This window comes from Nematolebias whitei, chromosome 20, assembly GCF_014905685.2.
Source record: "Nematolebias whitei isolate Nwh7 chromosome 20, NemWhi1, whole genome shotgun sequence".
Classification (NCBI taxonomy): Eukaryota; Metazoa; Chordata; class Actinopteri; order Cyprinodontiformes; family Rivulidae; genus Nematolebias; species Nematolebias whitei.
The window spans coordinates 30,643,522-30,666,939 of record NC_056517.1 but is presented as its reverse complement, the minus strand read 5'-3'; the positions used below and the strand labels follow the sequence as shown (position 1 = coordinate 30,666,939).

The 23,418-nt window shown below is 39.6% G+C and overlaps 2 protein-coding genes across 2 annotated transcripts in view; both read right to left on the bottom strand.

Moving 5' to 3' along the window:
• The window catches only part of c20h8orf34 (chromosome 20 C8orf34 homolog), a 103,018-nt gene extending 86,976 nt beyond the window's left edge, over positions 1-16,042 (bottom strand). Inside the window, exon 1 of the mRNA XM_037694317.1 lies at positions 15,925-16,042. Within this exon, the coding sequence (XP_037550245.1) occupies positions 15,925-15,993 (69 nt within the window). The 5' untranslated portion in view covers positions 15,994-16,042. The remainder of the gene's footprint in view (positions 1-15,924) is intronic.
• Positions 16,043-21,965: 5,923 nt separating this feature from the next.
• prex2 (phosphatidylinositol-3,4,5-trisphosphate-dependent Rac exchange factor 2) overlaps positions 21,966-23,418 on the bottom strand; it is a 145,740-nt gene continuing 144,287 nt past the window's right edge. The window contains exon 38 of the mRNA XM_037693973.1: positions 21,966-22,011. Coding sequence (XP_037549901.1) covers positions 21,966-22,011 — 46 coding nt within the window. The remainder of the gene's footprint in view (positions 22,012-23,418) is intronic.

Here is a 23,418-nt window from a genome sequence, read left to right as displayed (position 1 = left end):
TATATATATATATGTAACATTTCTATTTTGCAGATTTTCAGTTATTGCGAGGGGGGGGGGGGGGACATAACCCCTCACAATAAACGAGGGACTACTGTACATACCATAACATATCTTTAAGTTTATTAAAACATTTCCTCTGTTATCAGGTTCTGCTGTCCGGTTTGTTGAACCTAAGGGCAGGAGGAAGACAAGAGGTTCGAGGAAAAGTCAAAAATATTCATTTTCCAAAAACAAAGCAGCTTACTTACCAGTGGAACAGGTAAACAGCACAGAAAGCAGAACACGTACACCGTAAGGACAATCCGGAGACAAATGACAAGACGCAGAGGAACTGAATATAAACACTGATTGTGACAAACAACAGACACCTGCTGACATTAGACACAGATGAGACGAGAGCTGAACACAAGGAGGGAAAACACTGAGCGGTGACTGAAAACATGAGGAAACAGACAAAGACAAAACCCCGAACCCCTACACCTGTTGGTTGTGTGTAAATTAATCTTTTAAAAAGTAACTTGTTGAATTAAAATTAAAATATATATATACTACTCAAAAATGAATCTGCCCTTAAAGATTATGTTGATAAAGCCCAAAAATATGAATTCACACCAGATTGGGTTGATCTTAAAGAAAAGCCATAAAACTGTCTTATTTCCCCCAAACACACAATTCTGATATTTAATCAACACGTTTCATGCCATTTCATTTTTATGAGTACGACACAAGTTGTTGATCAAACTAAAGCATCCTTTGCATCCGTCACCGTCTTCCCTGCTATAAAAAAAGACAAGATGCATCTTAGTAAACATTTTGGACACTTGGGACTTTATGTGGTGATCACAGAAAACTGTAGGCTCAAATTCATGTCAGTATTTTCACAAATAAGACAAGATTTTATGATCCTAGGATCTTAGCAGAACAGCTTTCCAAGCACATGTTTGCACAGAGGATGAGGCGGAGAGTTTCAGTCTTTGCAGCAGTGGCTTAACAGCAGGCCAAGAGCCAACAGGAGCAACAAGATTTTCAGTCCATATCTTTGCAGGTCTGATGTTAAGGAAGATATCTGCGCGCCTGGAAGTTCTCTTTGGTCCCGGTAATTGACAAGCTGTCAGTCGGCCAAGAAACAAACTGCGTCCTTGGAAGCTCTGAAGGACTGTCTCCGGGAACAATGACAGTCATGATCCTCTCCCCAACGCTGCCCTCGGACTTCAACAAAAGGCCCCGAGAGGAAACAAGTTGAAAAGAGCAAACGGGGAAAGTTCTGAAGGATGGAGATCGGTAAAGGACGGAGAGGAATGAGTACACTGTAGCAAAAATAAAATAAAAAACTAGTTGCTAACCTCAAAGAATTATCCTCATCCATTTGAGACTTTTCATACTTATTCTGTGTAGATTAAACACATTTTCAGAGGATTAAAAGTGCCATATCATAAAATGTGACTATTATACCATAAGAAAAGTACATTGTCTATTAATTTAAACAGATCCAACACCCTGCAAGCAGTTTCAGCACTGGCAGAACAAATGGAAATCAGACCTATAGAGACCTCTAATATATCATACCTGATGTATCAGGAATAAAACCAGATGTTTTTCTTTACAATCTGACTTTAAAAGAAGAAGAAAAACAGTGTAACAGCTCATCCAGTAGAGCTGACTGTCGTTTATTCTCCTCCTCAATCCTAATAAAATACAGGAATACAAAGTCGCACAGGTTGAGGTGACGTCTGTTTTCCTGTCTGACGTGACTCGTTCTCTGAAAGAGGTCATTACAAGAAAAGAGAAACCAAGAAAATAAGTCAACGAGCAGGAGAGAAAGAAGAAATCTGCCACTCCAAGAAATCCAGAGCAAGCAGTCAACAACATCCCTGAAACAACCGTGTTAATCTGCACCGTCAATTACCTCTGCTCTGTTTTTCACCATTAGTTCAGTATTTCACAGCAGCGTAAATATGGACTCAAGGGAACCGGTTCCATATTAAAAGTTTGACAGCAAATGTGTCTGCTGCAGTTTGGTCCAAACTTTAGCAAATAGGTTGCACGTTGTGTTGTCTAAAAATTGAAGTCAGCAGAAAAATAGGGGGGAAAAAATGACAGCAGTACCGTAATTTCTGGACTATAACCCGCTACTTTTTTCTAATCTGGCTCTCACTCAAGATGGTCGCTCCTGCTCTCCCTCCTCCTATTCTCCCTTCCCTCCTGCTTCTGCGCTCTGTGTGTCTTGGAGCTCCTGGTACACATCTCCTGAATGAAAAATACAATTATGGATCGGATGAGCTGGACTTTCAACGCAACTGACAAACAAAACGACAGGGTCCTGGAAAGCCCTCTTGTCCGACTGAGACTCACAATGCAGGGTACATCGGAGATCGGCTGATGTGTCTCTCAGCTCAGTCTCAGTAGGACGCCAAAGACATTTATATATTTGGATTTATGATAGCAAGGGTTCTGCTCTTTGGCATTGGCAGGGCTCTGTTTTTATCAACTTAAAGAAGACATCTGCAGCAGTTTCGGCCATGGCGAAGCTTCCGAGTCTGGTACGTGCTACGAGTATTGAAAATCAGCTGATTAACAAACTAAACCGTAAGACGGAGGCAATTTGTGAGAATCGCAGACCACCTGCGGCTTCTAGGACTCAACAGCACGTGGGATCGACTTTGAGGAGGCTCATAACACGGATCAGTGGAGTGGAAATACCCATACATCTGGCCATTTTGGACCAAGAAAGTTCCAGCAGGACTCAAGGCTGACAAGAAAAAGCAGTCTGCCTGAAGAAAATCAATAATTGTGGCTTATCTGAATCTTACTCCCCCGTTTGGCCTCGGATATCAAATTTCTCCTGGGACACGGGTAACTAGAGACAACAGCTTCGTCTATCGCAGCTTTCAAGTTAAAGGCGATGGATCTGGCTGTCGAAGAAGGAAATAGAGCTGCTGCAACGTTGGAGATGGCAGCGTAAAGAACTGGATCAATGCAAAAATTCGACAAAAGCTTTCAGAGGTAAGAAAAGCAGATGGTCCATATTTGAAAACGTTCTAGAAGACTGGGTGAACACACAGAGAGCAAACGGCTGAGGTGTTTCCACTGTACAGATCCAACTGAAAGAGAAAACCATCGTAACCAAAAAGACAGAGGATTTTAGAGGTGGACCATCGTGGTGTCTCAGATTTATGAGACAAAAAGGCATGTCAAAGAACAGAGATCAGTGACTTTTCCTGGTAGGCTACTGTATTTACTTACTTGTTTTTTTAACCAGCTGTGTTACAGGCGCTAATCAGAAAAGAACGTTTACTCTATATAGTTGTGTTTGTTACCGGTACGTATTTAATTAAAAGTTTTTTTAAACTCTTCCTGTGTAAATATTTCATGTTACAACGTGAACACCCGCGGTTTATACACAAGTGTGACCTATATATGTACAATTAAAAAAAAAGGGGGGGGGGGGCTTATATTTGGGTGTGTTCAATAGTCCAGAAATTACGGTAACCGTGTAACACAAATCTGACAGCGATATAAAAGCTTACTAAATAGCGTTTGAAAGATTAGAGTTGATTCAAGATTAAGAAAATCTGCTGTGGAACTGGTCCTGCAAAGACTAGACATTAACTTGTTAACCTGATCAGAAATAAATATTAAATTATTCGTAATATTTCTACAGAACCTCTGTTTTTTATTCTGAACTATCCCTTCAAGTTATGAAGAGCAACTGGCCAGAGTGGCCAACAGCAAATCCAGATGTTGGTGTAAAAGTATTGTTTAAAAACAAACAATTGTGACTTCAAGCTTTAAATTTCTGTGTATATATGTGTGTGGTACTACGTGCACAGACACATGACTCCTACTTTGAACTGAATGAAACAAATTAGGCTGCAGCTGAACAAACTAACTGCCAGAGCTTTGTGTAAAACACGACCAGCTCTCCCACACCATTAGCCCGACTATCATTACACCAGCAGCCTGCCACCAGGATCCTTGGGCTGGAAATGGACAAGATAAATTGATTAGCATGCACCAACGCTACTGCTGCCCCCACAGCATACCATCTAAATTTCCACATGTTGGTCTCCACCCATCGTCTGACTGCCTGATCTTCCCGGTAAGAGATCCTGCTTCTCACTGTTTCCCATGATCCCTCAGAACCAGCTTGGCCTTGGGCTGCGTTCAGCAGCCTGTCATGTAATAATTACTGTAACTGTATCTGAAGGGGGAGCTGCGTTAACCCATGCATGACCACAGGCCTCTCATTTCAAACTAATCATACTTGAGATCTTCAGATGTTGAAAAAAATAAGTGGTTTCAAGGAACTGAAAATATTTATTAAAATACACTTGATTACCGTAAATTAATTCCAATGTTTTCCTGAAATCTTCACTTTAGTTACATCTATCTTAATGCCGCCATATTCTTGTAATGAATGCAGTTTTCTTCAGGAAGTCCTGTCAAATAAGTTATACTAATACTTTGACATGCAAAATGAGGCATAGTGCTGACGTGCACGCTCCCTCAAAACTTGCAACATCAGTGGTATTGTGCTGTGTGGTAAGAGTTGCATTTAGTCCCAAAAGATCTGACCCGACCCAGTCCCAGCCCGTAGCCATCATTTCTGAACCCCACCCAACCCGACAAATTAACAGTAATTACAGGTCAGAATCCAAAACCCCGGATATTTTTAATTAAGCTTTGACTGCTTATATAGTTATTAACGGTTGACGGACGCACGCAGCTAAGGGGGCAAAAGTTCGGAGTTGAGGGGGTGTTTGTCCTTTCATGTCCATCAAGGCGCATTTCATCCCTGCTTCTGCCTGCATTCTGCATTATTCAGACACGGACCCTGCTCTGACATGTCGGATATTTTGGGATCTCACCTGTTTGGGTCGTCAGCCGCGTGCGTCCGCTGAGTGTAGCTGAATCTTTTTTAAATTACATCACCACCTTCTAAAGGAAAGAACAAAGATGTCTCATTTGTTTGAATGTCTTTCTATACTTTAACCGAACTTTCTTTTACCTCTTTCAAGGCCAGTCAGTGCACGGTGAAATGGCCATGTGCGGCAGGTGATTGTATGGCAAGCCATGTTGCCATATAATTGGATCATCAGCTGCGCACATCTGCAATCAAAAGCCTGACACCAGCCCGGTCCGCACATTAAGCATGGTATTATAGCTTGACCCTAATCTGGGTCGGGCCAGGCTTTGAGTTAAAAATGACAGCTCTACTGTGTGATAAAACTGCATGTTTTAGGGTGGCCTTTTATTGTGGTCAGCCTAAGACACACATGTACAACAATCATGCTATCTAATCAGTATCTTGATATGCCACACATGGAAGGTAGATGGATTATCTTGGCAAGGAAGCGCTCACTAACACAGATTTACACAAACTTGAGAACATTTGAGAGAAAAAAGGCCTATTGTGTAAATAGAAAGTCTTAGATCTATGAGTTCAGCTCATGAAAATGGGAGCAAAAACAAAAGTATTATATTTACATTTGTGTTTAGTGTACATTACATGGTGATTTGCTAATGCAAAAATTAACAGCATCTGATTTTCTGGTGCAGCCTGAATCATATTTCTGTGACAGTAGCCCATTTTGGTTGTGTAAAGGTAGAGAGCAAGATGGTAATGAAGAAAAATAGCTTAAAAACTATCAGAAATAACTTAAATATATCGAAGGCTAAAATATTCAACTTCCAGTCACAGGGCTTAGCAGTGATCAGAGTCAGAATCAGAGTCAGCCTTTATTGTCATTGCACAGAAGCACAATGAAATTACATTTCAGTACAGTCATCCAAAGAAAACAGGTATACGGGGATGCCTGAGGCTGCAGCCTCGTGTGAAGCAATGTCTTTTTGGTTAGATAAGGAAAAGGGAAAACATGAGGAAAGGGGAGGTATAAAAAAAAATCATATCTCAAACTGTGTCCTTGACGGGACACAGTGTGAGGTTGCAAAAAAAAAAACTCAGCACAAGAAAAAGCAACACACTGGTGACATAAAGACATATGCATGTGCACAGCAAAGGCAGTGAGTTTGAGGGGAAGAAGTCCATGAGCACTGTCTAGATAGCCCCTCCCCCCAGCCATAGTCCTGATAAGTGATGGGGCCATGTTTATCAACTGGCTCGGTAGAGCTCTGACACATGTCCATGTCCTTGGAAAAGGGAGTGGGTAGGGGAGAGGGGAGCAGGGCGTCTTGTTCACATAACATCCAGGAGAATTTGAGATAGTCAACCTTCCAAGGCCGACGTCGGGGGAGCCAGATTCAGACAGCAACATTAGTTTTGGGTCAGGCCGAGCTCTGTTAATTTCCATCTGCCTTTTACTGTTTCACTAGTACATATTCACCAACTCCAAAAAGTAGAAATCCTGTTATCATAAATCAAATTATGTACACATCTTCAGCGTCAACTGACAAGATGGACACACACGCGATCTTCCACTTCGCCCAGGAGTCCATTGAGTATCCGGCTGCCAGTGTCCCGTCGGGGCAGGAGGGCTCTCCTTCGCCCTGTCTTCTCATTGAGAAAAGTCAGACATGCCTTTCTGTGCTTTTAAAGACTAAATTAATCACTAAATTGATTTTACTCACTGAACTAAATTCAAATATGGAGGCAGTTGTTAAACACACACACAAATAAAGTCAAACTCAAAACACAAGCGCTTTGTGCTTCAATAATATGCGCAAACATGAAGGAACAGTCAGATGTGTTGCTTGTCTCCTAGATAGAATGAACACCACCTTTCAAACGCTCAGGCAGCATGCCTGAACAGCGTGTCTGTTGATGTGAAAGTATTTCTATGTCTTTTTGACAAACTCACACATTTAATATGAACAGAAGCAACACAGCCTTCTTCGTGTCATTCATACTGAATGTACGAAGCTCCCTTAAGGTGTTGCTAAAAATGCAAACAGGTATAGAATCCACAGAAAAGGACAAAATAAAACGTGGTCTGGTCATCAATAAATTATGACAGACTGTTACTCTGGCATTCAGTGTCTTCAGCCTGAATCCAGATAACAAACCAAACCAAGCCTGATAAACTACAGTCAGTACCTCATCTCCCCTGTTGTGTTGTCACCACACAAATAACAAGATTGTTTCAAAAGGATCTACTCAACAGTTTAGTTTTCATAAGCTACATGTATGGACAAGTTCAAATTCTTTTCAGTGTATATTTGCTGAATTAAACTACAAATGTACCTTCCTTTTTACAAGTACGGTATTGATCGTATACAGTGCTTCTTCATAAAATAACATTTCTGTTTGTAAATATGCATTTTCTCCTATTTTCCAGTAAATATGGGGCTGAGATAAGTTGCAAATCATTGCATTCTGATTAATACCAATTTATTTGAAGTGCTTTGATAAAATGCGCTGTAACTGCTTAAAAAAACTCAAACCCACAAAATAATAGATAAAAAAAATAATAGAATGATCATCCAGTACATTGAAACTTTTCACATACATTGCACTTATTGTATATGGATTGGACCGTGACACTTTCCACCAACCTGAAGCCAATATCTCACTTTTGGTGACTAGTTGGTGAACATTTTTAAATGTCTCAAAATCTTGAAGGTTTTCAAAGACAAATAAAAAAAATATGGATTAAGGAACTGGTCAAAATCTGTCTATCCAACTTTCAAAAATGTACTTCGGGAGATTAAATTGTAAACGTTGGGGCTCGAGGCAAGAAAATAATGTGCACCATTAGGCCTGTCATGATAACAAATTTTGCTGTTGTCTCAGAAATTATTGCGATAAACGATAATATTGTTAGAAATTTGAAAATAATTATCCATTATTCACAAATTTAAGAAAAAATATTGGTTAATTTTTGTGTGTTGTAACTTTTTTTGACCACTGTCAGTATAAAATTGTTTGAACCAAAGGATGGATAGTGAGGGAGCGAGCAGTGTGTCTCTTTAAGAAAAATGGGAGGGACGTCCCTTGACCTGACTTGGGCTGTCTCCAGTGTTGCCAGATTGGGCGGTTTTCATTCTGATTTTGCAGGTCAAAATTGCTTTGAGCAGGTGGGGATAATTTGGGCGGATTTGGAGTCAGATCGGTGGTTTTTGAGTTAATCTCTTAAACACATTTCAAACAATCATTCGTCATTATTTCATATCAAAGCTCCCTTGACCTTTCTCAATCACTGATTGGCTATTGTCATCTGCCAGGGTGTTCACAACAGAGAATGGTGACGCAGTAGTAGACACCTCGTTGAGTGGGCTGGCCCGTTGCGGCGGTACGTTGGAGCGCCCGCCATATTGGATGTGGCAGAACTGCAGTTCAACTGATACAAGGAAATAGACTGAACTTTATAAAGCACCGTTCTACAAAGTGATTTATGTTAATGCTTGTCATTCACACACACTAATACATTTGGAAACCATACAGTCACCAAAGACAGCATTTATAACTTTTAAAGTGATTATTAAAAATGTTTACTCATTAAATGTTTAGGTTAAAGGTAGGCACTAAACCAACATGTATTATTTTGAGTGTTTACAACTACTAATGTGTGTAACACTATTACTGTGGTGATAAATATAGAAAATATTCATATTGAACATTTAATCTGTGTCTATAATAACCAGATCCTGAAATGTGACGTGTTGATTTTCTGAATAAAGAACACTAACGTTCAGATTTACCTGATTTTGATTATCACATTGATGAACATATATACACCAATATATCTTTACACAGGGTGTGGGGTACTGTGTATGTATGTATGTATGTGTGTGTGTGTCTGTTAGCTTATCTCGTAGCTTAGCTTAGTTTAGCTTAGCTGCTTTTAATGGTCCAAAAACACGATTTTGGACGATTAAAATGGATTTTAAAGAGAAAAGAGAAAGGGAGGATTCAGTGAAGAACACCAGAGTTGAGCCTTTAGTCATCCAGTGTCTTCAGTAGAAAGAGAGACGAAGAAACGATAAAGCTGATAAATGAAAATGAGTTTGACAATTTTCATTTATCATGCGATTAATTGATTTATTGTTTATCGCGACAGGCCTATGCACCACCTGGAACGCAGTTTTGCAAGTCGTGCACATGCAAATTAGCCATTATTTTGCACACAAAAAAAAAGCTGCTCAAAACACACTTGCACAGCTCGCTGGTTGTTTGGACGCAAAGCTCAGAATTTAGTGAGACTGCAATTCAAATTTTAGTTATTTAAGCACAATTTTGAGTTTCCACGTAGTCTCCAACAGTCACAGCCCGGTGAGAAACAAACCTGAAGAATTATTCAGACCAAACAACCAAAAAAACTGACTGAATGTCTGAAAGAACTCAACAAAGGAGTCTGAGATTTGCTGCAGACTTCACAGACACCAATCAGAAGGAGTCGGATGGAGTCTGCGGGAAGCAAGACCAATCTATAGAGACCCCATCCCACAATCAACAGGACTCCAAGCATTTATTGCAAACTGGTACCAGAGCCACCAGGGCACCTTTCAGATGGGACTCTTGAGAGCTGTGCTGGTGTCAGGGGGGGGGGGGGGGGGGAGAATCAAAACGCTCTGGCTGATTGGAGCATGTGTGTATCTGTGTGTGTTATAATGCTTTAGTGCCACAGTAGAATTCCATTCCACTGCATTCCACATGAACAGAAATCCCCCCCCCCCCCCAAAAAAAAAGAAATCAATAGGCAGAGTTGCAGACATTTAATTTGACTATAAGTAGAAACACCAATAAAATAATCTGAGGAGCTGATTTAAATTCCTACCAGTGTTTTTAGACAAAACTAAATGGCTGCTCTTTTACAAATCCCTTTTAAATAAAGAATACAGCTCTATGCTTTGAACCAAGTGAAGCGAAGGATACGATACAATTTATCTACATTAAAACCAACGTATTTGACATATATTCATGTACACTTGCTTAAAGTAGGGTATGTCCGAGCTATAGTAAATTATCAAATGCTTTATAGGATTTAATTTGGAAACCAATCATTACACATGCTGTAAATCATATAGTTTGATCAGGGCTCATTTTACACAATCCATACATTCACTGTTTCAACCATTATATTCCCTCTGATATGACTTCACAGCAGGAAGCAGCGCTGAGCGCAGATGAAGGCAAAGACAGCTTCATTTTTCACCTACTTCTCCTGTTACACAAGTTTAAAGGTCACATGCCTATAGATACATCCTGCTTGTTTGGATACAGAAAAAAAGATGAAAGAATTATACATATATATATATCTGCACACCTGAGGTGGCCCTGGTACGATGCCAAATGCAAGAAAAATGGACAATCGTTCTTTTTACGTGCAGCTCAAAGAACATGAATGTTTGTCATGCTGTAGCTTTTTGTGTCCTTAGACCATAACAAAGTGTGACCTTCAAATGAAAAACTGTTGCAGACCCCCACCACACTGCAACAACACTGTGTGGTAATAGAGAAAAAAAAACAATTTAAGTAAAACGTGTCACAGTAACCTGGAGAGCAATTACTTCAGTTATTAGAAAAAGGAGGAAGATATTTGTTGTTGATTCAGCGTGCAATCACTGCAAAGAAACCTTTTCATTTGTGTGTGTGTGTGTGTGTGTGTGTGTGTGTGGGGGGGGGGGGATAGATCAATTCTTGGGCAAATCACAGCTGAGTGAGTGAAACATTCCTCCACCTCACTGATACACTGGTCAGGACAGCAATAGTGTGTTGGGTTTTTATATGACTGAAAAAGAAATAAAGCAAAAACACACACACACACACACACATATATATATATATATATATATATATACATATATATAAATTACTTATTATCTTAATAACTGAAATATTGACAAGAAGACAGGCAAAAAGAGAAAGGAACATGGCATAATGTTGAGTTTGAAGGTATCTGTATTGCAGTCTGTCAATGCACCATGGCTGGAAACCCAAAGACTGGATTTTATTCCCTGGTCTTTAAACGCCTCGTAGTATCTTTGGTGTGGATGCTTTTACTAAAAGAAAGTTAGCTACAAAATCTGCAACAGGTTTAACAAGCGGTACGTCGACGTGCCCTGTCGCTAAAGATTTGAATAGTGAATGTTGGTATTTTTCAAGATGAGTGTTTTTCTGGACTAGAATTGGACATGGAATGTAAGTAAACCTTAATGTTTTTGGTGCAAAAATATTTCCAGTAAACATGGCAGTGGGAAGGTTTTAGATTGTGTATAAGAACAGAGATATTTTCTTTTCTTCACTGAGGAGGCGCAGAGTGATGGATCCTGGCGAGCAAAGCTATCCAACACCAGATGCAATGGCGGCGCCAAAGGGTGGCCAGTGGTGGCCTTGGCCACCAAAAATTGATCTTTGACCACCCCAATCATTTGAGGGAACTATACTTTTAAGTAATTTAAAAACCTGAAGCAATGGTTTCCTCATTTCCTGAAATTATATGAGTGATCGGATTATACATGTACAGTAGTCCCTCGTTACTTTGTGGTTCAACTTTCGCAGACTCGCTCTTTCGCAGTTTTTCAATGTAAGATTGTACACGACACACGATTGTCAACTTTAATATTGGTCATGTGATTGGGACAGTACGGGATAAAAAGTTAACAAAAAGAAATTATTTGGACAGGCGCCACCATTTTGTAGTTTTCTTTCAATAAGCCTATACTGTAACGCAAGTCAAAAGAACTACACTACCCAGAAGTCAACAGCACCACTGCTTTCTGCCAAAATGGAGGGAAAGTTTTGCAATGCAAAGTCAGAAGTAACATCTATTAAGCTCACAAAAATGGCAGGAAAGTCACAAATAATCCTGAAGCTCAATTATCCACACACACATCAACCTGGTGGGCTTCATCGCTGCAGGGTAAGTCTGCTGAACCAGAACCGAACCCGACTGGGACCAAGCTGCTGGTCTGCAGAGCTGGTGAGTACCCATATAAAATTTTGCAGTACTGTACAGTACATATACATATGTTGTTAAAATTATGTAGATTTAAGAGTTTAGAACATTGCAAGAGTGTGGGAATGGTTTATAAAGCCTTAAAATATTTATAATACTAAAATAAATATAGCATTCCCACTTCACGGTTTTTCACCAATTGCGGTGGTGTCTTGAACGTAACCTCCGCGATAATCGAGGGGCTACTTTATACGGTGGTGGCCATCTTGGATTTTCATGTGGCAACCCATCCATCCATTATCTTTACTCGCTTCTTCCCCTTCAGGTCGTGGGGGGGTCACCGGTGTCCACATCCAGCAGTCACTGCGCGAGAGGCGGGGCAAATCCCGGACAGGTCGGCGTGGCAACCCAATTTTCAAAAAGAACCTTTCCTACAAGATGGAGCCACACATCAACATGGACGTCGGTAACTCGCTTATTTTTCCAAGTTGTCGCGCTCACATGGGGGTGTCCCCAAGCAAGACACCCAATCCCCATGTGCTCGCTGGGCACCCACATAGCTGCCCACTGCTCCACCTGGGTGTATCTCACATGTGATGGGTTAAATGCAGAGAACTAATTTCATCATTGTATGGAAACATACAATGATAACAACACATAGCACTTCACGTTACTCAAAAACAACAATTGTCCCATAACATGGAGCACTTTATTCTTTGAAAAGTGCAAAATAGAAAAAGATTGTGGTGCTAAAATCTGACTCATGAAACAGTTTCACTGGAGTTTTTGCTCAAATGGGGTTTTATTTGTGCAAATCTCTCTGTCCAATAACTTGGAGTCTATTATTTGCAGATTACTAGTGCCGGAAAGAGAAAGCAGTCGGTGCATTTCTAGTCATCGAAATGAAAATGAATGATTTTAACAGGTTTTTTTTTCTGGTCCTGAATATTTTAGAGCAGAAAGTGTATAAAAGTGTATTATAATAATAATAAACATCATTGATGCAGTAAAACAAATCAGAAGTGGATCAAACTTTAATCATTCTCCACTGCTGCTTTTAGGAGTTTTCAAATATACAAAATCATTTTGTGAAAAAAAAAAAAAAAGTCAACTTATCATCCGAGACAAATAAATACGTCACCCGAAGGGAGTTTGAATTAAACTAGTTAATATCAGACAACAAACATGATCAGCTCTACTTTGACCTGCACACTGTTTGAAAATATATTTATATGCAGAGTTTAACTAGAGGCCTGACAAATCTTTTAACTTAACAAAATTATACACTTGATCTTTGTGCAATGCTAAAACACTTCATCTTGCGCTGACAATGTAACTTATCATATTTGCTCTTATTAAGGTGCTATGGTAATGCAGATATTCAATTTTATTTATGAGGCTGATTAAATGTCAACATCCATTTCAACGCTCACTGATGGATTTATTTTCCTACAAGTCTTTTTTTTTATGTTTGCTCTGAGCAGAACGGTTATATTTTACTTTTCTTTTACCATCTGAAAAAAAAAAATTTGCAAAAAGAAAACAATCATCTCCTAGATTTTTTTCTAATTAAAGGGTAAACCTTTTTCTCCACAGCTGAATGCACATTAATGGATTTTCTTCAGGACAAAAACGACGGAGGTTTGTCGCGTGCAGCAGCGGAGCAGAGCCCACATCATTTCCTCATGAGGAGCGAGGACGACCCTGGAGACTTTTCAAACACTCTCCTCTTGCTCCACCTCTACTGTACACCTCCTGGAGTCTAACAACTCAGGAATGATCCAAGTCCTTGTTGGTCAGACTACAACATCTGTTTCAAATCAGCATCAGCACTTCGCTTATTTCAACTTAACATGCTGCACGATAGAGATGCAGTTCAAAAGGCAAGAATAAATAGAAGCACCAACAAGAGAACAGAGGAGACGGGGATATGGAGCGAGGAAAAACAAACACGGAGTGTACACACTGAGGCCTATTATTGTGCAGTTTAGCCTCTCTGGCTGCTGAGGGACTCGCCAGAAGATTTACTGTCCTCTGTGCTGCTTGGTTTCTGTCCGAGGTGCTGGAACAAGCCTCGCGACTGCTCTCACGTCTGTTTTACATGCAGGTCCTGCTCGTCCGTGTGCCTCCACATGCAGCTGTGGCAAAGGAAGTGAAACATCAGCACTTTGCCAACAGACATGATGTGAACGAGGTATGCTTTGCTGCATCGAATGATGATGCAGATGAGCTGCATTTGTTTTGTTTGATTCCCCTCATTCTGCTCCGCACCCGTTTCATTCTGCAGCGATGTATTAACCCAACAGCAAAAGGTGAAGTAATATAGTAACTTGTAGGAAAAAGAGCATGGTGGGCCCTTTTAGAGAAACCAAATCAAAGTCTGCTTTTTGACCAGACAGTAGTTCAGATCTTTTGAAGAGGAGTTCTGTTGTGTGAACAGTTAATATCTTACCTGTTGTAGATAGTGCTGTGTTTGGAGAGTTTCATCTGCTCCAGTCCCACCACAGAGATGCTCATAATAGATCATAATACTTCTGCCAGAATAAATATGTGATCTGAAGTTGACAGCAGTGTAAAGGTTTGTAAAATAGCATTTGCATGAATTGCTTAATAACTTTAAATCATCTATAGGTGAGAGAGTGAATGTTTGTCTTGTTTGTCTCTATGTGGCCCTGTGATGGACTGGACACTTGACCAGGGTGTAACCTGCCTCTCACACAGTGACTCCTATGGGGATCAGTACCCCGCGACCCGAAAAGGAAGAAGTGGGTCATGATAATGGATGAAATGGTCGAGATTAAAGAATCCTGTTTCAGAACTGGTCCTATAGCTTTTAACTCAAACATTAGCATCATTAACTGCTTCTGTCCAGCCTGCAAAAATGTCACGTTTAAATCATTCTGCTTGCAAAGTTCAAATCACTGCTTTTTTTTAAAAAGCCTTTGCAGCACTTTTATTTTGAAAGCTAGAGGGTTCTCACTTCTGTAGCCACGGGAACGCGAGTTAGCAAGGGAACCTGGGAAACAGAGTTTGTGAGAGATTTAGGAGATTTCTTCCTGAATATTTCACAAATGTTTCATTTCTCATTTCAGATATGTTTACTCTTAGGCAGTTAATGAAAATCCTTGTATTTTAATTATGAAAGTTATTTGGCAGAATTACAACCTGATGGCAGAGAAAGTTGCCAACCGCTGCATTAGCTCATCATTCAACAGGTAAGATATTCTTTCACAAAACATTGGAACAAAATGGCCAAAAAGACGAGTCCGTCTTTACGCTGCCTCTGGCCGTTCATAAATCACCGATGGAGCCGACCACATCCCGCACCGCACGTTCATGAAGTGAGCATCGAACCACAAGAGGTGCGGAGCAGAACTCAGCTGGGTTGATGTGGAGCGCAGCACAATCACAGACATCTCCCTCGTACTGCGTTCAACACATTGCCTTACTTTAGCCATTCTTTTTGTGGGTAACTATATTTTTAAAACTAATTACAAAGTTGTCGTCTTCCCTCTGTAATAAATCTGTTGTCATTTAATCCTGCAGTCAGGTTGTCACACCGACCAGTCGTCATCACGTTACTTTTTCACATGTTGACCGTATCAACTGCTCGTTTCGCAGCACAAATATGACCCGGGGGTGGGTTGGCTTCAGCCCCCTGCCTCCTTGGTACTCAGAAATTACACCAGTGCAACCAGAAGGCAGGAGCTGTTCCCATTTAATGTTCATATAACCCCCCCAATTAAAAACATGTGAACTACCCATTTAGGTAGTTTCAACTTCAACTAACTGCAACAGCGTCTGAAGTGGGAGCCAGATGGTCCATCACTGGATGTGGGATGTGCAGCGGGACACAGAGAGGTGCACCATCACGCACGGTTTACTGGTAATCCTGCTCATTTATTTAGCGTGCACGAGACACAGGCTGCAGGGAGGGATGCATCAATTACAACCTGACAGCAGCAGACCCGCACAAATTGGAAACAACAAGAAAAAATAAAAGGACCGAGTCCAGTTTGGTGCAAAGGCGCGCAGCCAATAAACTTTGTGCTTTTTGTGCACTCACCTCAAACAGAGGTCCGATTTTATTCTTCTCCAGATACGACTGAATCCTGGACTGTTGAGGTGACGCCATGAAGAAAAGGAGGAGGAAAAAAAAAAAAAGAAAGAAGCTGGAGTGCCTCGCCAAGAGCTTTTAGCAGGATGACAGCAGGAGGAGAGCCGGTGGAGTCATTCGTCCTTCAGGAGAGGAGAATTAAAAAAAAAAAAATGTCCCTGGAACTGAGCCGGGATCAGTTCAGATGGTGAGCGCGGACCAGGCGGTTCTGGAACCGGCGCATGGTGGAGCGTGAGCCCGGGACCTCCCCATCCACTCACCCCCACACCGCTGACTCTGTGGCTCCTGAGGAGAAAGCAGCGAGGACGCACACCTCCTGCTCACAGACACTCCCATCCACCCCACCCCCAGCGAAGGAACTCACTGAGACCCATGAGATGCAACAGAAACACGGATCATCCTGATCTATAAGTGACAGCAGATTCACAGATATCTTGATTTGCTTTGTGTTATGCGGGTACGCACCCAATGAAAACAACGCAGTTAAATCGTTGGTTACTCAACAAATCTGAGCCAGTGGTGTAGTCTACGGAGTCTACCCACCAGAAAAGCTTAATATTTCAGTATTAAAAGTCCCCAGTGGTACATGTATCATTGATACGTTAAACGGTATAACGCTTCCGTAACAATCTATTGGTATGCAGCGCTTTGCTTTGATACTGGTTTATAAATTCTATTAATATGTTTTTATACAACTGTTGTACAAAGTTTGTTGTTCATTTATTCAAATATAAGCATCAGAGAAATTTGGAAATGTTCAATGTGCTTAAAAATCTACATACAATGACGATTACATTGTACTAACCGGTGTACTTTGGTTTCTAAGCACAGTAGGCCTGTCGCAATAAACAATAAATCAATTATTATCAGTTATATTAAAATTATCGACTTCATTTTCATTTATCGGCTTTATCGTTTCTTCGTGTCTCTCTCTTTCTACTGGAGACACTAGATGACAAAAAGCTCAACTCTGGTGCTCTTCAATGACCCCTCCATTTCGCTTTAAAATCCATTCCAAAATCAAGTTTTTGGATCGTTAAAAGCAGCTAAGCTGAGAAGCTAAGCTACGAGCTAACAGGCCGACCTCAGGGAAAAAACCTCTGTCTTGTGCCTTCCTATTTCTAGCTACTCTTCGGCTACTTTTAGCAAGCCTTTAGGTATTTCACTATAATTAACTTTTTGCGACTTTTAGCTTCATATTACTGCTTAGCTGCTTTAGATTTTAGCTAGAGTTGGATTTTTAGTTAGCCTCTATTATCTTTAGCATTGATCTACTTTTAGCATTAATTTAACACTTTTATTCAGCCTTTTGCTTCTATGTACATTTTGACTTTTTTAGCTTTTAGTGCTCCTTTTTCTCATTTTGGTTTTTATGCCAGCCTTTTGCTGCTTTTTGATTCCAGCTAACCATTTAAATTGAAATCCATAATGTCCAAAAAGCGTGTTCATAACATCCAGGCTCCATTACTACAATGCACTTCTGTTGGGAACCATTTTGTGAACCGAAAAGAGACAGCCCATGTCACGTCAAGGGGCCTCCCGCCCAGTTTTCTTAAAGAGACACGCTGCTTGCTCCCTCACTAGCCATCCTTCGGTTCAAACAGTTTTATACTGCCATCCGGTTGTGGAAAAAGCAAAACAAATTATGCATTTCTTCTCAATTTGGACAATAATGACTAATTATTGTCAAAATTCAAACAATATTATCGTTTATCTCAATGATTTCTGAGACAATTAATCGCCCAGCAAAATTTGTTATCGTGACAGGCCTAAGTATACCCACTACAAAAATGTAGACTACACCACTGGTTCCAACAAATCAAAAACTCTGACTTCTTCATTCCAAATGGCTTAATTAAATTCTGCTTGCATGTATTTATTTAAAATCACATTAACGATCAAAAGTCTAAACACGGGTGCAGACAGCAGCAAAAGCGCAACAAAAAACTATTAAAGAGCTTCATAAATTGTGGGGATCTATTGATGAAAACTACTTTAAAAACATCACAAGAAATGTCTCCGTGGAGGCAAACTTTAAAGGCAGCAGATGTGTTTACAACTTTTGCACAGTATCTTGTAACTTTTTTTGTATGAGTCGGTTTTAAACCCATATTCTCCAAAGCATTACTTTCATTAGACCTTTAGCTTTGATCTCATCATCACAAACTACAACCTGGTGTTCAGTTGTCCACGTAGTTTGATGCAATTTCACCCCTTTAGTTTGAAGACATCGTCGATGGATTTCACATTGATTGGCTGCATGGTTTTAAACACTTCAGACACGCTCATTCCCAAAAGACTCCAACGGTTCAGAAAGCCGTGAGATGACTGATAAAAAGATCCAACGGGTTCTTGTTCTAACTTTATGCTCAGATGAGGTGTGTGTCGGGGGTAATGTGACATCTATGGCAGAGATGAGTGTATTTAATAAGACGGAGTATCTGATCACATGATTACTGTTTAACTTTAAAACTGTTCATTTATTAATCAAATCAAAGCCCATTTCTCTCAAACATGTTTTTTTTCTGGACTTGTTTGTGTGTTGATCCCAAAAGATTTGTGTTTTGTAGTTTAAGTTGGGACAATAATACTTTTCTTGTCTTAAAATTGTTGTGTGAATGTTCATGAAGCATTCACACTATTGTGATTTATGTTTCTTCCGTACATTTTTCGGCATCTTTCTCGTTCCACAATTTTTGTACAATTTCAACAAATTATGTAGCAAAATGTTCAGCTCGTTCAGGAGAAGGGTGCTGTGACTTTTGGTATCGGTGCAGCTTTAGCTTTTTGAAATATTTAGCCTTTTCTGCCACTTTTTATCACATAGGAAATTAATTGATCTCATTTTACATCCTTGAAATCTTTAGATCGTTTACAACTTTTTACTGCTCCTTTCATTTTGTTCTGCTTCAGCTTCTTTGTGGAAATTTAAATATTTTTTCAGCTATTTTCAGCTGGGGTTTTTTCAGCTGTTTTGCGATCCTTTAGATTATTTCTGCTAAATACAACATTTTTGTGCGTCTTCTATCTTCTGTCTGCCAATTTCAGCTCTTTTCAGATTATTTATGCAAGTTTCATTTTTTTCTGCTATTTCAGCTACTATTTAGCTGTTTTATGCTAATTTTAGCTTTTTCGGCTAATTCCACATTTTTTGAACTCATTTAAACTTTTTTCAGCCTAATTCAGCAAAACCATGCTCTCTCCACTTCCTTCTGGTAACTGAAGCTTCTTTTTAGCTGTTTTTTTGCTTATTTCAGCTTTTTCCAGACAATTTACACTTTCTTGTACTCATTTTAGTTTCTTTCAGCAATCATGATCTTTCTGCTTTATTCTGCTAATTTAAGTTTGTTCTACCTTTTCAGCTACTCTTTATTTTTTAGCTAATTTTAACGGTTTTCAGATAAATTAAATTTTTTTTGTGGTAATTTCTGTCACGTTCAGCCTAATTAACTAATTTCTGCTCATTTCTGCTGCTTATGCGCCTTTCAGCTTTTTTCTGCTATTTCAGCTACTATTTAGCTAGTTTTGTGCAAACTTTAGCCTTTTCAGCCAATTCCACACTTTCTGAGCTAATTTCAGCTCCTTCCACTTCCTTATGGTAGTTTAAGCTTCTTTCAGCCTTTTCAGAATTTTTTTTTGCTAAATTAAGCGTTTGTTATAGTAAATTTACTAATTTTTGTGCTAATTTCTGCTTATTTAAACCTATTTCATCAAATATGTGTTCTTTATGCTTTCTTCTGCTAACTTAGGCTTGTTCTTCCAATTCAGCTATAGTTCAGAATGTTTTTTTTAAATTTAGCTAATTTCAGCTGTTTCTCAGCAAGTTCTTCAGCAATAAGTATTCACACTGCATTTTTGCAGGAAATGCAATTTCTGTTTCATTTGTTTTACCATTACTTTGTCTTTGCTTCGTCATTTTAGCTCCACATTGCTCACCTGTTCCACATTTACTAATTAGCCAGCTGCACCCAGTTTGCAATCACTCCTGCCACCATATACTCCCAGCTTGTCATTATTGTAAAATCCTACTGTTGTGCATCGTTTCTTCCCTGTTAACCTACTTTATAGTTGCTGTTGCTCAAGTTCAGTTCTTTCCTGTTTAGCTCATTGTCTCCTGCTTCCTGAGAGCTCTGGTTTCTGAGAGATGTTTTAACGCCATCGCAGCTTGTAAAATTCATTTTATTCAATAGTTCTGTTGAAAGAGTCAGAGTTTCTTGTCCTACACATCACATGTGGTACATGTGGTGGAACATAATTGTGTACACAGGGTCCCAGTTGCATCCAACAAAAGTATAAAATGTAAAAGAATAACAGTAATAAGATCTAAGACATGAACTAAGAACAAAGTGAACTAAAAATATGCTAAGCACTAGTAGTATAAAAACAATACGTCAAACAGCAGGACAGCTGTTGTCGTCCAAGTCTACATTCCTTCATCCTCACATTGTAGCCAAGAAACTCAGCGTGCACTGACGAGGAAGAGTTAGCTCCTGTGCGTCTGAGGCTGTGGTTCTCAATGGGGAAAGGTAGAAAGTTTCCTCTGGCCCAGGAGTGAGTTCTTGCCACAAGTAAAGGAGTTCAAGCATCTCGTTCACAAATGATGACAGAACAGAGCAGGAGACGGACCGACAGACTGGGGCTTGTTCTCAGTGATGAGGGTGATGCTCAGGTCTGTCGCAGTGAAGAAGCAGAGTTGAAAAGCAAAACTTTTGACTTCCTGGTTTATGTTCCAATCCTCATTATGAGAGCCTGGATAGAAGCAGCTGAAATAAGATGGCGAGCTCAGCCTTAGAGGTGAGGATCTCCATCGTACGGGGGAAACTCAGCTCCTCCACATCGATCGGAGTCAGCTAAGGTGATTCCATATAAGATTCCTCCTAGGCATCTTCCTCAGAAGGTTGTCTGGGCCTGGCCTACAAGGAGATCTTAAGGAAAACCCAAAACTTTCTAGTCTCTAGGAGCGGGAGTGTGTCGCTGGGGAGAGAATTTTTTTATTTTTCCTCCTAGACCTGTTCCCACAAACCTTCCGCAAGTAAAAGGATAAATAGCTGAATACTTTGTTTCCTCCAAAAGAGAAAATTATAGAAAATCCTAAAATGTCTACATTTATCGTTGAGAAACGCAGAAGTCATTTCTCTGAAAACAAAAACAGAGCAGTGTCCATGACTCTCATCTGCTTTAATATATTTTACAAACTGCATAGGTGCCAGCGTTTTAGTGCTTTGAAGGCAATATGCAGAACAAGAACAATCATTTTAAAAACTTGCATTTGTGAATAGTAGAGCTTATTTGTGTGTTTAATCATCTCTGTTTGCACAGTGGTGGATTACATCCAAACACGAGTCACAAACGCTTTAATCCTGAGTGCTGGTTTGGTGAAAAACACAAAGCTCGTAGCTGTAGCTTTCAAAAACAGCTGCAGTAATACTGAGAAATGATGAAGAATCTGCATGTAGCGCTCTTACACATCCAAAACAACAGTATAAATCTTACAGTTTTGCTACAATATGCATATTTACAGCATCATGTAAAAAAACAAAAAAACAAAAACTAGTTTAAAGCAACACAGAACGAACTGACAAGTAAAATACAAATAAAAGTCAAATAAACTGCTGAATTTAACAAATATGCCAAATTACACCTAATATATATATATATATATATATATATATATTTTTTTTTTTTTTTTTACTTCATATGCAATATAACCTAACAAATGCAAACGTCCTTCATAACAAAAAAAATTATATTCAAACAGTGAATGGATTTCTTATTGAGCTAATTTAATTCACTTTTGCTGCTTCGCTTTGCTTCTGAGTCACCGTAAGACATAAAAAGTATACAGTACAGAAAAAAATATAGTATTTACTACTGTAACATTTTATTTACACTTAAGGCAAATTGTCTGCATACAGAAAGCATATTTAATCAGATTAACATGTTGACTGAAGGAAAACTTGAGACTTCAGCATCTTCCTGAACGCAATGCATTATGGGTCCCCGTCTGGGGGTGGAGGCTGGCACAGCTTGTACAACCTGATCAGAGAAACACATATACGACGTGACATTTAATTATATTCAACATGCAGCACCTTCAGGCATTAAACGCACGCAGGAACACAAAGCACCGATCGGCTGATTGGTTTCTGGGAGGCGGCGTTATCAGATGAATGGAAGCGCTGCCATGAACTGAGAGTGCACATTTATCTCTACGCTACATGGATCATGATACTAGGTTTCCGATAAGTCTGGATTTGCACGATCTGCTCGCATCTCTTAGTGCTCATGAAACTGAGTTCAACACACGAGAGAAAGAATCTCCATTTTCTTGTGCTTCATGAAATCTATTTTTAAGTAATGCATGCTTTCAAAACATCCAGGCTTGATTCCTGCAATGTGCTTCTTTTTGGAATCAGTCACACCTCCACCGCTCATTTACAACTGGTTCAAAATGCCCGATTTTTAACTGGTACAAGCAAAATAGAGCACATTACTCCAGTTCTACCCTCCCTTCACTGGCTCCCGGTTCACTTTCAAATTCATTTTTAAATCCTTCGGTATGTTTTTAAATCTCTGAACAGCTCTGATCCCTCCTATCTCGCTGATCTGCTGCAGCCATATGTCCCACAATGCTCTTTGACGTCAGCAGACCAGATGTTTTTATTGGTTCCAGGCACTCGTTTTAAGCTCAGAGGAGACTGTTGCAGGTCCAAAACTGTGGAATGACTAGTGTCATGTCATGTCAGGCTCCCTCTTTCACTGTTTTTAAGTCTAACTTAAAAACACACTTTTACTCCCTGGCTTTTGACACTGCAAGCTGATTTTAATTAGTCTGTATTCTATAATGTTACTCATTTACTTCTTATCTTTACCTCTGTGGGTCTATGTATTTTATCCTGTATCCTTTGCTTGTCTTGTTTTTGTTGTGCAGCACTTTGGTTGGCCTTGTTGCTGTTTTAAGTGCTTTATAAATAAAGTGTTATGGTATTTCATGTTTTACAGCAACAAGGACATCAGAAGTATTCAGAGAGCAACGATTTTGCTCCTCGACCACTTCTGAGCACGAATCATCCTGATACTTAACTGAGGCCGTCAGTTTCACTAAAAGGTTCAAAAGAGCCTCAGACAACCTACAGTACATGTTGGAGCTAAACGGAGTTGTGGTCCTCCACTTAGAGCTGAGGAGAAGTCTTCAGTCTAATGTCAAGAAAATGAGCTTGGCTTCAGACTTGCAAGAAAATAAAGACGGATGTAAATTTTTTTTTAACGTAATGGTGCTACAACTTTGTAAAACGTAGTTTTCTCATGTTTTTGCATAAATATGGTTTCAGAACTTCTTAGATATTTAAATAATTCATGAAATTATTAAAGTATGGATCTAAAACTCAACTCTGTTAATGTTTGATCAGTTCTGTACATCAATTTTTGGAATATATATATATA